Source organism: Mustela nigripes, chromosome 9 (assembly GCF_022355385.1).
Source record: "Mustela nigripes isolate SB6536 chromosome 9, MUSNIG.SB6536, whole genome shotgun sequence".
Lineage (NCBI taxonomy): Eukaryota > Metazoa > Chordata > Mammalia > Carnivora > Mustelidae > Mustela > Mustela nigripes.
The window spans coordinates 87508895-87522753 of NC_081565.1; the positions used below are offsets into that span (position 1 = coordinate 87508895).

A 13859-nucleotide genomic window follows, 5' to 3' on the forward strand; every position below is an offset into this window, starting at 1 on the left:
CAGGGTTAACGTCTGTGGCAACGTGGAGAGGCCCCCACATCCACGCACTTGGGCAAACGCCCGTCCAGACGCCACCACGCTAGATACAGGTCAGAGTGACGCCTGATCAGCACACTCTGAGAGAAGCAGAGCACCCTCCACGACGGGCCTCCTCCCATCGGTTCCAAGCCCCAAAGAAAAGATTAGAATGCTCTGGAAAGAGGAATTTTGCCTCCAGACCCCTCAGACTCCAACTGTAACCTCAGCCCTTCCCTGGGTGTCCAGCCACTGGCCCACCACCCTCACTCACCTGAGCTAAATCCTTACACGAAGCCAACCCTCTCCCCTGCTGTGCGGCGCTGGAGAGCCTCCCTACCGCCACAATCACGGACTCGTAAGAACCGTGACCGTGGGCCTGCCACGTCCACATGGCTACAGCATGCCGGGTGCTCCCCACTTGTGGCTCAGCCCACCCCGGCCTGCCGCACCTGCTCAGACCACCTGTCTGCTCCGTGGGGGTGGACACAGGAGGTGGCACGGGAAGCACAGTCCCGAGCAAGATCCGCTCCTCTTCTTCCACACAGGCTTTACTTAAAGCTCAATAACCACCTTCAAAACCCAAGGGCCCTGAGGTGGACAGAAACAGTAGATGGTGGCCGGGAGGAGGGGGTGCACAGGCCAGCCTGGGCTCCCAGACCCTCTGAGCCCCAAATCCTGAACTCCAGACTGCACGTGGAGGCCCTAGTGCACTGAAGGCACACACAGCCTGTGTCCTTGACTGACACAGAACTCCGTGGAACGTGCACGCGCCGCTGGTTCCGTCTGCTCCAGGCAGCACGGTCACCCCTGCCCAGAATTCCTCACTTCCCATGAACACCAGGCACATGCCTGCTCTGCGTCTCCAGAAATGCCCTGCCTACCCAGCCCTCTCTCACCTGGGGTGCAAGAGGTGCCCAAACACACGTGATATGACCTGACAAGGCCACCACTCAGGATGGAAGCCAGAGCCGGAACCCCGCAGCTACCTACCCTCTAGACTGCAGAAAGAGACACGAGGGGTAGCTCCCCCGACGGCCAGGACAACCTTCCCAACTCAGGGTGATGGGCCCACAGGGAGCCCATCCCATCTTGCTCTGTTGCTAAAAATGACAACACGGCCTCCCATCACCAGCACCTGGGCCGACAAAGGGCAGGGGGCCCCATGGGCGGAGAGGTCAGGGGCGCCAAGCTCACAGAGTGGCCCAGGACGCGTGCGGCAGGTGAGGGCACCGTCTGGGAATGCTACAGGATCCAGATGCCTACAGCAGACACAGCACCTCTGCCCAGCACACACCCAACTCTGAGGGCTCCGACGAGCTGCAACTGGCCACCATGTGCTTTGGTTTTCCCCAAAGTAAGCATCTTTTCCCAGACAGCCTGTCGATGGCGGCCTTATGATGGGCACAGGCAGTAAACACGTGACCCTCTGCCCCGACTGTGCAGGCCAGCTGGAGAAGGTGGACATGTGGGTTCCTCAGGTTCCTCATCAGCAAACCCTCTCCATGCCCCTCAGTGCCCCCAGCCTGTCAGCATGCTCCCACCTCAGCCCCCAGGGGCTCTGAGGAGAACTTGGGAGCAGATACTCCCCTTCATTGAGGAAGCCCTGAGGAGGCCCATAGGGAATGGCAGGCGGAACTTGCCCTGGACCAAACGGCTGTCCTCACACAGCCAGAGCAGCACCTTCCTGGCAGGAGGCACTGGTAGGTCAGGCCTTTGTCCTTCCAGCCAGGGCTGTGCCCACCCTCCCTGTCCACCCCAAGAAGGGAGGCACCCCAGGTGTGTGTGTGCATGTTGGGGGAGCGAGGGGTGGAGGGAGAGGAGGGGAGTCATGGCTGGGAGATGCCCTGCCTGGAAGGTTCCAGAGCAGTGGTGACGCCCTAGGTCCTGGGTCCTGCAGCCTGGGCCACAGCCGCAGGAGCTCCGGGTGGTGGGAGGAGGAGCCAGGAGTGAGAGGCAGGAAGGAGCATCAGGAGAGGGAACCGAGGAAGAAGCCTCACTTGGCCTGTGACAACCACACAAGCCGATCAGAGGGACCCAAAGGGGTCTCACAGGTGGTGACTCTCTCCTGCAGGCGCTCAGCTGTACTTCCCTCTCCCTTCCTCCCAGTGGGTTCTAGGAAGGTGATAAGCGATGACCCAGGCTGGACCTGCTGTCTTGGGGCAAACAGAGTCCTGTGATGGGCCCAGCCCTGCAGCTCCTGCCGCGACAGCAAGTGTCCACAGCTGTGTCATACGCACAGCAGCCGAGGCGCCTGTGAGACTGACACCTTACTGGAGTTCCTAGGAAGCCCCATGCCAACAGCCGCCGTCACCAGAAGGGCCAGCTCTAAAAGGGGGTAGGCTGGGGTGGCAGGTGGGCCTGCCTGCGACCAGGAGCCACCTTCTCCCGGCTGGGCAGGGCTCCCTGAAGTGCCTGGGCAGGTTAAGTGTTCTCCGCGTGTAACGGCAGAGGCCAAGGCTCGGGTGAGCTTGCCCTGTGCAGGCTGTCCAGGAGACACCTGCCTCTCCACAGACAAGCCTTGCCCAATTGACCTCATCTCCTGGCGGGCTGCTGCACATCGTACCCTGCTCCCCAGGAGGACGAGCACTTCCTCATGGGACCCATTCCCTCAAGACCCACACAGGCCTCCCGGTCCTCCTCCTGTGTGGGGCTCCACCCCTGTGGCCTCTTCAACATACCCACGTCCCCTCCTCTTGCCTCTAGGCTATCTGCCCATGTGACAGTCCCATCTCCCAGACCCTGGGCTGGGGGCCACCCCACGCTGAAGACCCACCTGGCGCCCGACAAGGCTGCTCCTGCCCCTAGCACCCGACTGTGCTAGACGCCTCACCTTGTGACCAGACGCCTTGCTTCCTTCCAGCGGGCTCTGGGCGGCCCAACACCACCACAGCGGCAATCAAGCCTTTCCTGGCTTCTGCCCTGGGTGACAGGGAGCACAGGTGTCTGCTGTGACAACTCTGTCCTTTATTCTGCGGCCCTAGACACATGGGGTCCACCAGGGCAGCAAGGACAGGGCCTGCCACGACAAAGAGATGACCTGGCAGGGCGCCCCAGGGCAGATGAGGCTGACCCCTCACCAACCCAGTCCCACCTCTCAGGAAGGCCTCGGTGTGTGCACGAGACTGGACTCTGCCTCTAGCCAGCTGTGGTCATGCCCAACTCCCCGGGACTCTGCTGCTTCCTATGCAAAAATGAGGCTCAAGGTCACGTCCCAGGACAGATGCTAGCTGGGCCCACCCAGACAACAGCACAGAAGTCAGAGGTCAGGACCCCAGAGCTGCTCGTTGGTTTCGCCATCCATGAGACGAGCAAAGTACGTGGATGCCCACGGGCTCACCAAAAGGAGTTGTTCTGGGGCAGCTGAAGCTGTCCCATGAGCTAAGCACATCTGTTATACAGGTCACATGACAGAAGCTATTGGATGCCCCTGGAAAGTCGACACTGGGGACTAGACACAAGCTGACTGTCTCGGGGGGTCTGGTCAAAGGACACACGGATGGCAGCAAGCCCAGGCACCAGGAGGGACAGCTATCGTCACGGAAGGGGTGTCCCCTGGGGTGACCCCGCACGACTTGCAGTGCATGTCCCACAAAAGCAGGTATGGGGCCGCACTTCTTGGGGATAGCGCTTGGTGTTGTGTTCCTGCGGTTCAGGCTCCTGAAGTGGGCCTGAGCCTCCCGTGCCAGCCTCTGGGAAGGGAGGAGACGCCACGTGCCCCCAGGATCAGCAGAAGAGTTCAGAACAGGGAACAGCCGGGGCTGGTGAGGGAGCGGATCCTGGTCTGAGCAGGGAGTAGTGGGGCTGACGGGGCAAGAAGCAGGGCCTTGAGAGGAAGAGGCGGCTGAGGGTGCGTGGGGTGGGGTGGGCAGGCCTCCTGAAGCACCAACAGGAAGAGCAGGAATCCCAGCCCCACCAAACCTGGTCTCACGAGGGACCAGCTGAGCTAATTTCCTGACGCACACAGCCAGGAGTCTGCAGGTCCCCAGGGTGTTCCAGACAGCCAGACAAGCCCTTCTGGAAGAGGAGGAGGGTGGAATGAGCCTGGCCAGCGGAGGGGCTGAGACTGCCTCAGTAATGTCAAACCCTGCTCCCATCCCAAGGCGGGTGATCCCGTGGGAGGAAGTGAGATCATGCACTCTGGCTCCACAACAGGATCCAAGCCAAGCTCCTCCCAGACCCACAAGCCTTGGTGACCTCTGACCCCAACCAGGGGCAGTGACTGCTCCCCCTGCTGCCAGATCCTGGGCTCTGTCCCAGAGCTCGCTGGAGTCCCCTCCTGGATCTGTGGGACCCTGACTGCTCCATACCCTCCCATCCGAAGCGTGAAACGGACAACCATCCGTCCCTCTGGTCACCTGTCACCCCTGAAGGAAACAGAGGGCAGACAGTGGGTCTCCCTGCGGCCCAGAACAAGGCCCCCTGCCCTTCTGGATGAGAACCCGGGGGTCCCGAGGCCATGGCCAGGACTCGCTCACACGGGGTCATGGCCACATGTGCTGGCCCTGTCGCTCGCCCACCCCATCATCGGTGGCACCAGACACTCGCCCCGACCCCACCAGGTGTGCCCGTCACCTCCTTCAGCTCCTGCGCCACGGACGCCAGGCGCTCGTTCTCCGACTGCGTGTTGGTGAGCACGTTCCGCAGCTGCTTCAGCTCGGTCTGCAGCTCCAGCACCTTGCGCACGTAGTACTGCTCCTTGGAGGCCGACTCCTGGATCAGACTCTCCTCCCGGCTCTCGCCGTCTGCCGCCACCTTCTTGTGGTTCGTGTGCGCCTGTCCAAATGCCTGTGCAGAGACCAGACGCTCGTAAGAGAGAGGTCGACGCTGGCCGGCCCTGTGGCAGGACACTCTGCTCACTCAAGTGCACACAAGCTGGACATCGGGGGAGGACGTGATGGGACATGGGGGGGGGGCTAGATGGGGGCCACTGGCCACGGGGGGGGTACTGGACACCTAAGGGCCACACAGGCTGCAGGTGGGAGTGACGGCGAAGAGGAGCTGGGAGGGGCTGATGGCCGAGGTGGGCTAGGACGGACCCAGCACAGGGAGTGGCTGGGGGCCGAGAGAGACGAGGTGGAAATGGGGTGTGCAGCAGAACAGCCCCTTTTGGGAGTCAGGCTGCTGACCCAGGGCCCAGGCAGGGGACTCCTACCCTAGTACCAGGGCAGGTCTGAGGCCCCCAACAGCACCCCTCTGCCCCACTCCAGATGGGAGAAACTGAGGCTCAGGGAGGCACCCTTCCCCTGCCTGATCTTGAGCACTCTATTCACCTATCCTGAGAGGCCACGGAGACCAGGGAGGCTTGGGAGGGTGTGAGACCAGGCCAGGGCCTAGTGATGGCACAGGACCATGAACCAGGATACTCAGAACCAGTCAACAGACTAGGACTGGGGCAAAGAGCAGAAAGTACCAGACAGAGGGGAGAGGGCACTGCCACCCCAACTGTGAGATCCAGGGAGGGCTCTGGGCTGCAATAGGCAGGGGGCCCTGCCCCCAGGCTCAGGGAGGAGCCCTCAAAGGGGAGCACAACCTGGCATGGTAGAGCCGACCCAGTCCACAGCCTCGGTCCTGAGCTGGTTGTGGCCCCCACCCAGTGCCTCCGTCCAGCTCTGGACAGCCCCAGTCCTCAGGACACAAATCCCAGGGGCCTGTGTATGTCCCCCGCAGCGGCCCCCTTCCCAGTGGCCATGCTCTGCAGATTCTCTATAGGGCTCCCGGCTCACAGAAGAAAAACAAAATCCAGGGAGAGCTACCAAAGAAGGAGTTGATGTGTTTATTTCTTGCAAAGAAACAAGGGCATTTTTACTATTTGCTATTTGATAAGAAGTCCAGGAACTCTGAGAAAACAATTGGGACAATATGCATAAAGATAAGGGTGTTACTGAGCAGGATCCTTTCTGATATAAAAAAATCAAGGGACGCCTGGGCGGCTTAGTCAGCTGAGCAGCTGAGCGGCTGCCTTCCCACTGGAGTTGTGATCCTGGGGCCCACAATTGAGCCCCACATGGGGAATCCTTGCTCAGCAGGGAGCCTGCTTCTCCTTCTCTCACTCCCCCTGCTTGTGCTCACTCTCTCTGATTTAAAAACAGATAAACAGGGGCGCCTGGGTGGCTCAGTGGATTAAGCCTCTGCCTTCGGCCCGGGTCATGATCTCAGGGTCCTGGGATGGAGCCCCGCGTCGGGCTCTCTGCTCCACAAGGAAGCCTGCTTCTCCCTCTCTCTCTGCCTGCCTCTCTGCCTGCTTGTGATCTCTGCCTGTCAAATAAATAAATAAAATCTTAAAAAAAATAAAAAATAAAAACAGATAAATGAAAAAATATTGAAAAAAAAAATCAAAACGTAGAAAGCCGTGGTGGACGGGTAGATGACGTGGGGTCTCCCCTTCCCAAGGACGGCTCCTGCTCTTCTGCCCCCAGCTGCCAGCATGGCCCACTCTGTGAAAACCCGTTTCCTTTCAAACCACGTCGGCTCAGCTCTAATTCCCGATGCTGTCCTCCTCTGTCCCCGGCCCAAATGAAAGACCAAACAGAGCCCAGATTCATGCCTACACAGGGCCCGGCCCAACCGGTGGCGGTGCGGACTGCCAGCTGCACACCAGCCTGGGGTGTGCCAGACCCCGCCAGGCTTCTGGAGGCACAGGAAGGACCCAACCCATGAGGCAGGTGCCCTGAATGAGAGCTGTATCTCCAAGCCTCCAGGCCAGCCTGACTGGGCGACCAGAGTACAACACACTTCTGAACCCCAAGCTGGAGTGTAGACGTCTCACTAGGCAGTGGGTCAACCACCAGAGGCTGTCCCAAGGTGAGACAGCTAAATGTTGTGACGCACACAGGTGTGTGCACACACACGTCCAGGCCTGCCAGGCTCAGCTCAAATCTGCACCTCCGCCCAGGCCCCAGCCCAGCCCTCAAGCACTGAGACAACAGAGCTGGAGATTTAAACATCCTGCTGAGCTAATAAAACAGTCACAGGCACTGATCTGGCTCCTGTGAGCAAAAGTTACCATTAACAGGGAACTTTATGTGACTAAGCACCAGAGAGTGAGGGGCAGGGTTCAGGTGAGCTCCGTGACAGCCCTCGTCCCCCCACAAAAGGACCTCTGGGTGTGGCACCAAAAGACAGACAATGGTGGGCATGCTGGCAGACCTTTGGGGAGGGGCGGTGCTGCAAGGTGGTGGACAAAGCAGAAGTGGCAGATGGCAGGCAAAGGCACAACTGGTGCAAACCCGTGAGAGAGCCACTGGCAGCCAACAGGAGGAGGTGGGGGTTGGAGGCAAAGACACGGAGCCCGTAAGTGCTCTCTGGTCCTGACCAACAAAGCTGATGGGCACAACCTGAAGGCATCAAAGTATGTCCCAGAACAAAGCCTGGGAACCCACACAGGAATTAACAGCACCAGTTCCCAACGCCGTAAAAGGGAAACCAGTCCACCACAATAGGGAGAGCTCACCGTCACTGGGAGAGGAGCTCACCATTGCCAAGGTGAGAGCCAGGAGACTGATTTCCACGGGTTCAGGATACAGACCAGACCCTGATCACATCAACAGCGACCCAGAAGACTTGCAAGATGGAAGTACAGAAACTGACGTGAGTGGGGCAACAGGTGGGCTTAGCAGCCGGCACAATGTGGAAGACTAATAAGCTTGAAGCAGCAACACCAAGACTACCCAAAATAAAACACAGGGAAAAAAAGACTGAAAAACCAGAGAGCTCAGAGTGAGCTGTGGGTCAAACAGAGAAACCAGAGTCCCAGGGAAGAGAAAGGGTGAGGATAAATAAGTCCTTGAAAAATCATAATGGCTCAAGAATTTCCAAATTTGATGGAAACTATAGACCTACAGACGGTAGCAGCTCATCCACCCCGGAGCACAAGATGAGAGAAACTAACCAAGGGTACCACAAAACTGCCTAAAACCAGCGAGGGAAAGGACACGCTAAAATCACCCAGAGAAAAGCAGCAAGTACAAGATGACAGCAGATTTCTCTGATGGGCCAGAAGACAGTGGAACCACCTCGAGAAACCACCTCAAGAAAGCAAAACAAAGCAAACCTATTAACGAGGGGGCTACACCCAGTGAAAACCCCAGAAAGGGAGTTCAGACAGACAAGAGCTGAAAGAATTTACCACCTGCACACCAGACATTAAATAAAATCGCTCAGGCAGAAGATAAACAGTACCAGATGGAAATTTAGATTTAGAAGGAGGAGCAAAAAGCACCAGAAATGATAATCATAGAATAAATATAAGACTTGCTTTATTGTTAAAAGCCCTTTAAGATAATGAATTAGAGACTCGATGCAATCCCTACCAAAATTCCAATGGTCTTTTTTGCAGAAATGGAAATTCATACAAGATTGCAAGGGGCCCAAAATAGCTAAAACAATATTAAAAACGGAACAGGAAGACTCAAGTTCTCTATTTCAAAACTTAATGCTACAGTGACCATGACAGTGTGATACTGGCATTAAGACAGTATAGCCCAATGGAACAGAAGAGTCCAGAAATAAACCCCTACATATGTGGTCAACTGATTTTTTTTTTCATTTATTTACTTGACAGAGAGAGAGAGATCACAAGTAGGCAGAGAGGCAGGCAGAGAGGGCAGGGGAAGCAGTTTCCCTGGCTGAGCAGAGAGCCCGATGTGAGGCTCAATCCCAGGACCCTGAGATCATGACCCGAGCAGAAGGCAGAGGCTTAACCCACTGAGCCACCCAGGCGCCCCTGGTCAACTGATTTTTGACAAGGGTAAAGATAGTTCAGTGATGAAAGAATAGGTTTTCAACAAATGGTGCTGGAACAAATGGATAGCCCTGTGCAAAGAATAAAGTCGAATCCCTACCTCACATCATATACACAAATTAACTCAAAATGGATCAGAGACCTCAACACAAGAACTACAACTAAAACTCAGGAAAAAATAAATAGGGATCAATCTTTGTGACCTCACTGGCATTCCTAATATTGATACCATAAGCATGAGCAAAAACAACAAAAATAAACTGAACTTGTCAAAATTAAAACATTTGTGTATCAAAGGGCACTATCAAGTGAAAAGACAAGCTATGCAATAGGATAAAATAGTTTTTTCTAAGATTTATTTATCTGGGGGCACCTGGGTGGCTCAGTCAGTGAAGTGTCCACCTTCGCCTCAGGTCATGATCCCAGGGTCGTGGGATTGAGCCCTAAGGTCAGGCTCCGTGCTCAGTGCAGTCTGCTTGAGGATTCTCTCTACCCCTCTGCCCCTCCTCCTGCACACACTCTCTTTCTCCCACATAAATATCTTTTTAAAAGAACACTTTTTTAGCTGACAAAGAGACAGGAGAGCACATGCAGGGGGTGCGGCAGGCAGAGGGAGCAGGAGAAGCAGACTCCCCACCAAGCAGGGAGCCTAACGTGGAGCTTGAGGCCAAGACCATGGTCCTGGGGACCATGACCTGAGCTAAAGGCTGATGCTCAACTGACTGGGCCACCCACGCACCCCCATGAAGAGTTCTTTAGTGAGAATGAGTTTAGCCAGGTTGCAAGATACAAGATCAATGTACCAAAAATCAAACACTTCTACATATGAGGAATGACGAGGAATGAACAATCAGAAAGTGAAAATTTTTAAAAAGCTACAAATAATAGCAACAAAAATATTCAATGCTGGGAACCTTGGGTGGCTCAATTGGTTAAGTGCCTACCTTCGGCTTGGGTCATGATCCTAGGGTCCTGAGATCGAGTCCCACATTGGCCTACCTGCTCCGAGGGGAGCTTGCTTCTCCCTCTCCCACTCCCTCTGCCTATGTTCCCTTTCTCACTGTGTCTCTATCAAAAAAATAAATAAAATCTTCAAAAAAAAATTTTTTTTTAGAGCACACACATGCTCTGGGAGCAGGGACAGAGAGGGAGAAAATCCCAAGCAGACTCCACACTGGTGCAGAGCCCAATGTGGGGCTCGATCTCAGGACCCTGAGATCATGACCTGAGCCAAAGTCGAGAGCTGGATATTCAACTGAGCCACCCAGTGTTAAGAATATAACAACAACAACAAGAACAAAAGAATATAACAACATTCTCTTTTTTTCTTTCAAGATTTTATTTATTTGTCAGAGAGCAGAAGCACAGAGAGCTGCAGGCAGAACCGGAAGAGCAGGCAGAGGGAGAAGCAGGCTCCCTGCTGAGCAAGGAGCCCTATGTGGGACTCCATCCCAGGACCCTGGGATCATGACCTGAGCCGAAGGCAGATGCTTAATGGACTGAGCTCCCCAGGCTTCCCAAGAATATACCAATATTCTTAATATTGTCCATTCTCCACAAATTTATCTTTCAATTCATCACAATGACAATCAAAATCCCAGCATTTTTGGTAGAAATTGATCAGCTGATTCTAAAATTCACATGGATATTAAAATGACCTAGAATAACCAAAATGACTTCAAAAGAAAAACATAGTAGAAGGACCTGATTTCAATACTTAGGCCATTTGGTGGCAAACAGATAACCTTGTAACAAACAGTGCTGGAATGAATGAATATCAATATGCAAAAAATCAACTTCAATCCCTATCTTACAGCAGTTTGAAAATTAATTTAAAATGGGTCATAAGGGGCACCTGGGTGGCTCAGTGGGTTAAAGCCTCTGCCTTTGGCTCGGGTCATGATCCCAGAGGCCTGGGATCGAGCCCCACCCACATCGGGTTCCCTGCTCAGCGGGGAGTCTGCTTCTCCCCCTCTCTCTGCCTGCCTCTCTGCCTCCCTGTGATCTCTTTCTCTGTCAAAATAAATAAAATATTTTTTTTTCTTTAAAAGATTTTATTTATTTATTTATTTATTTGACAGAGAGATCACAAGGAGGCAGAGAGGCAGGCAGAGAGAGAGGAGGAAGCAGGCTCCCTGCTGAGCAGAGAACCCGATGCGAGGCTCGATCCCAGGACCCCAGGACCATGACCTGAGCCGAAGGTAGAGGCTTTAACCCACAGCCACCCAGGCGCCCCCAAAATAAATAAAATCTTAAAACAAACAAACAAAAATGGGTCATAAGCTTAAACATTCTAAGACTTCCGGGAAAAACAAGAGAAACTGTTTATGACCTATTTAAAAAAACTGGTAATTTGGACTTCAAACTAAGGTAAGAGAAGGGTAGACTCTCGAGGGCATTAGGCAAAATGCAGTAAAATCAGACAGAAATACCGCACAATCTCTCTTATATGTGGACTCTAAGAAAAACCAAAAGCCACAGTCACAGACACAGAGAACGGATCAGTGGTTATTAGTGATGAGGCAAAGAGCTGGAAATGGTTAAAAAGAAAGGTAATTTTAAAAAGGTAATTCTATTGAGTTTTCAAGGTCTTTGTTTATAAGATTAAGTAGTTTTGGCAATCTAAATTCTTTATTTTCACATACTTTAATGAGAAACATAAATACACATGACTTTTGAAGACCCTGGGAACCCATGTTACAGTTTAAAAAACCAAACAGGGCACCTGGGTGGAACAGCACAGTAAGCATAAGACTCTTGGTTTCAGCTCAGGTCATGATCTCAGGGTTGTGAGTTCTAGCCCCATGTTAGGCTCCACACTCAGCGTGGAGATTCTCCACCTCTGCTAACTACCCAGATCTTAAAAAGATTCTCAAAGTGGATACGAGAAACTACACCCAAACAAATGCCAACTATATGCTGCTAACAATACACACACAGAACAAAAAGAAGGACAAAGAAAGCTGGCAGTAAACAAACAAGAAGACACACCAAGCAATACTAAGAAAGCTGGTATGGTTACTTTAAGAGCAAAGTAAGACTCCTAGACAAAAGGCACTGCCAGAAAGAGAGTCAAATAATGATAAAGCAAGTAATTCACCAGCACCTTTTGTTTAAAATCAGGAAACTATTTTTAGTTGCACAACATAAAATTCACCATCTTCATCATTTTTTTGTATTTTACTTTATTTTTATTTTTATTTAATTTTTATTTATTTTTTAAATTTCTTTTCAGTGTTCCAGAATTCCTTGTTTATGCATCACACCCAGTGCTCCATGCAATCCGTGCCCTCCATAACACCCACGACCAGGCTCACCCAACCTCCCACCCCCGCCCCCGCCCCTCCAAAACCCTCAGATTGTCTTTCAGAGTCCACAGTCTCTCATGATGGTTCGTCTCCCTTCTCCAATTTCCCCCAACCATCTTCACCATTTTTAAGGGGACAGTTTAGGAGCGTTGATGACATTCACACTGTTGTGCAACCCATCTCTAGAACTCTTTTCATTAACAAAAAAAAAGAACAACGCAGGGACAAGGCACAGACTGAACAAAAGTCTATGCAAATCATGCATCTGATAAAGAACTTCCATCTGAGATACAAGAGCTCTCAAAACTCAGTAAGAGCAACAGCCCCCTAAAACATGAGCAGAAGAACTGAACAGACAATTCCCCCAAGACGACACACATCCAGGAAAGAATCAGGGACTAGGGAGATGCCACCACACACGTAGGAGGGGCGTAGACGAGAACATCTGCCCTGGCCAAGGCCGCTGTGCGAGCAGACACCTGACAAAAGGCACAGCCACCCACTCCCAGGTGTTCAACAGAACCTGTGTCCACACAGTCCTGCAGGGTATCTGTAACAGCTGCGAAACCGCGCTGAAATGGCGGCAGGAGGCCGGCAGGGGGAGCTCCGTCTCCCCACCTTGCTTCGTTCCCCCAAGGCTCACTCAATGCCAGCTCTAGGGAGCTGTTTATCACAAGGCATCCCAGCTTGCTGCCCCAGCTGGGGCACCTCATCCCTCCCATCTCCTGCGCTCACCACCCCAGCGGGGGAACCCCATCCCCTGTGCTCACCGCCCCAGCTGGGGGACCCTGTTCCCGCGCACGAGCCCCAGCTCACAGGCTGGGAGGCTGGGGGTCTCAGAGGCGAAGTCACTCAGCCCAACTGAATTTCTGCTGACCAAAGGACCCTCACCCAGTCTGTGCACCACCTTGAGACCCGCCTCCCCACCCCAGGAAGGCGCACAGCAGCAGTGTCCATCGGACGGCAGTGTCCAGCTGTGGGGACCCACACCCTCAAAGCATCCCCTGCCTTGCCGCGCACCTCCCAGGCCAGTGTGCACCGGAGGGTCCCCAAGGCCCCTGGTGCTGAGGAAGAAAGGCGGTGCCCTTCTGGAGGGGCCCAAGATGCACACCTGGGCTCTGAGCTAGTGGCCCTGGAGGGACCGGCAGCCGTGCTGGTATGAGGTTCCCCTAAGGGCTGGCCTGGCCAGGGGTGGGGCGACAGTGTTCCCGACACGGCTTCGCGGCGCGCACCCCACCTGGCAAGCCCCAACACGGTCCCGCAAGCCCAGGCATGAGGTCAGAATCAGCCCTACTTCAAGTTCATCCCCACCCTTGTGGACACCTCAAACACCTGCAGTCAGGGCAGACTTGGTGGGGGAGGCTGGGTTTGCCCAGTGCGGAGGGCTCCCTGGGGCTGGGGAGGCGGGTAGAGGGCACCTGCAGAGGCAGAGGGAGCAGCATGAGCAAGGGCTGGGCGGGAGGAACCAAGCTCTTCTCAAAGCCTTAGGAGCCACGGAAAGTCTGGGCAGGAAGGCCCAGCTAGGAGCAGAGGGCTGCAGCGGTGGAAATCTGGCCCAGGGCAGGGACAGGGACCGGCGGGTGAACAGAGCAGGGCAGGTCCCTTGGTCAGACCCTCCTCACTTGGCTGTGTGCAATCACACCAGTCCCAGGCGGCTGCAGCACCTCCTCTTCCCAAGCCAGGTGTGAGGCCGACGTGGCATGTGCAGTTCTGAGCACAGTCTGACACACGTACACCCAGCATTTCTGGCCGAGACCCCAACAGTCCCCACTGGCACACGGAGGCCGATACCC

At 54.3% G+C, this 13859-nt stretch overlaps 1 protein-coding gene across 2 annotated transcripts in view; it reads right to left on the reverse strand.

Moving 5' to 3' along the window:
- BICD2 (BICD cargo adaptor 2) overlaps window positions 1-13859 on the reverse strand; it is a 42360-nt gene that overhangs the window by 9655 nt on the left and 18846 nt on the right. For both annotated transcript variants that reach the window (XM_059412034.1, XM_059412036.1), the window contains exon 2: window positions 4591-4803. In XM_059412034.1, coding sequence (XP_059268017.1) covers window positions 4591-4803 — 213 coding nt within the window. The remainder of the gene's footprint in view (window positions 1-4590; window positions 4804-13859) is intronic.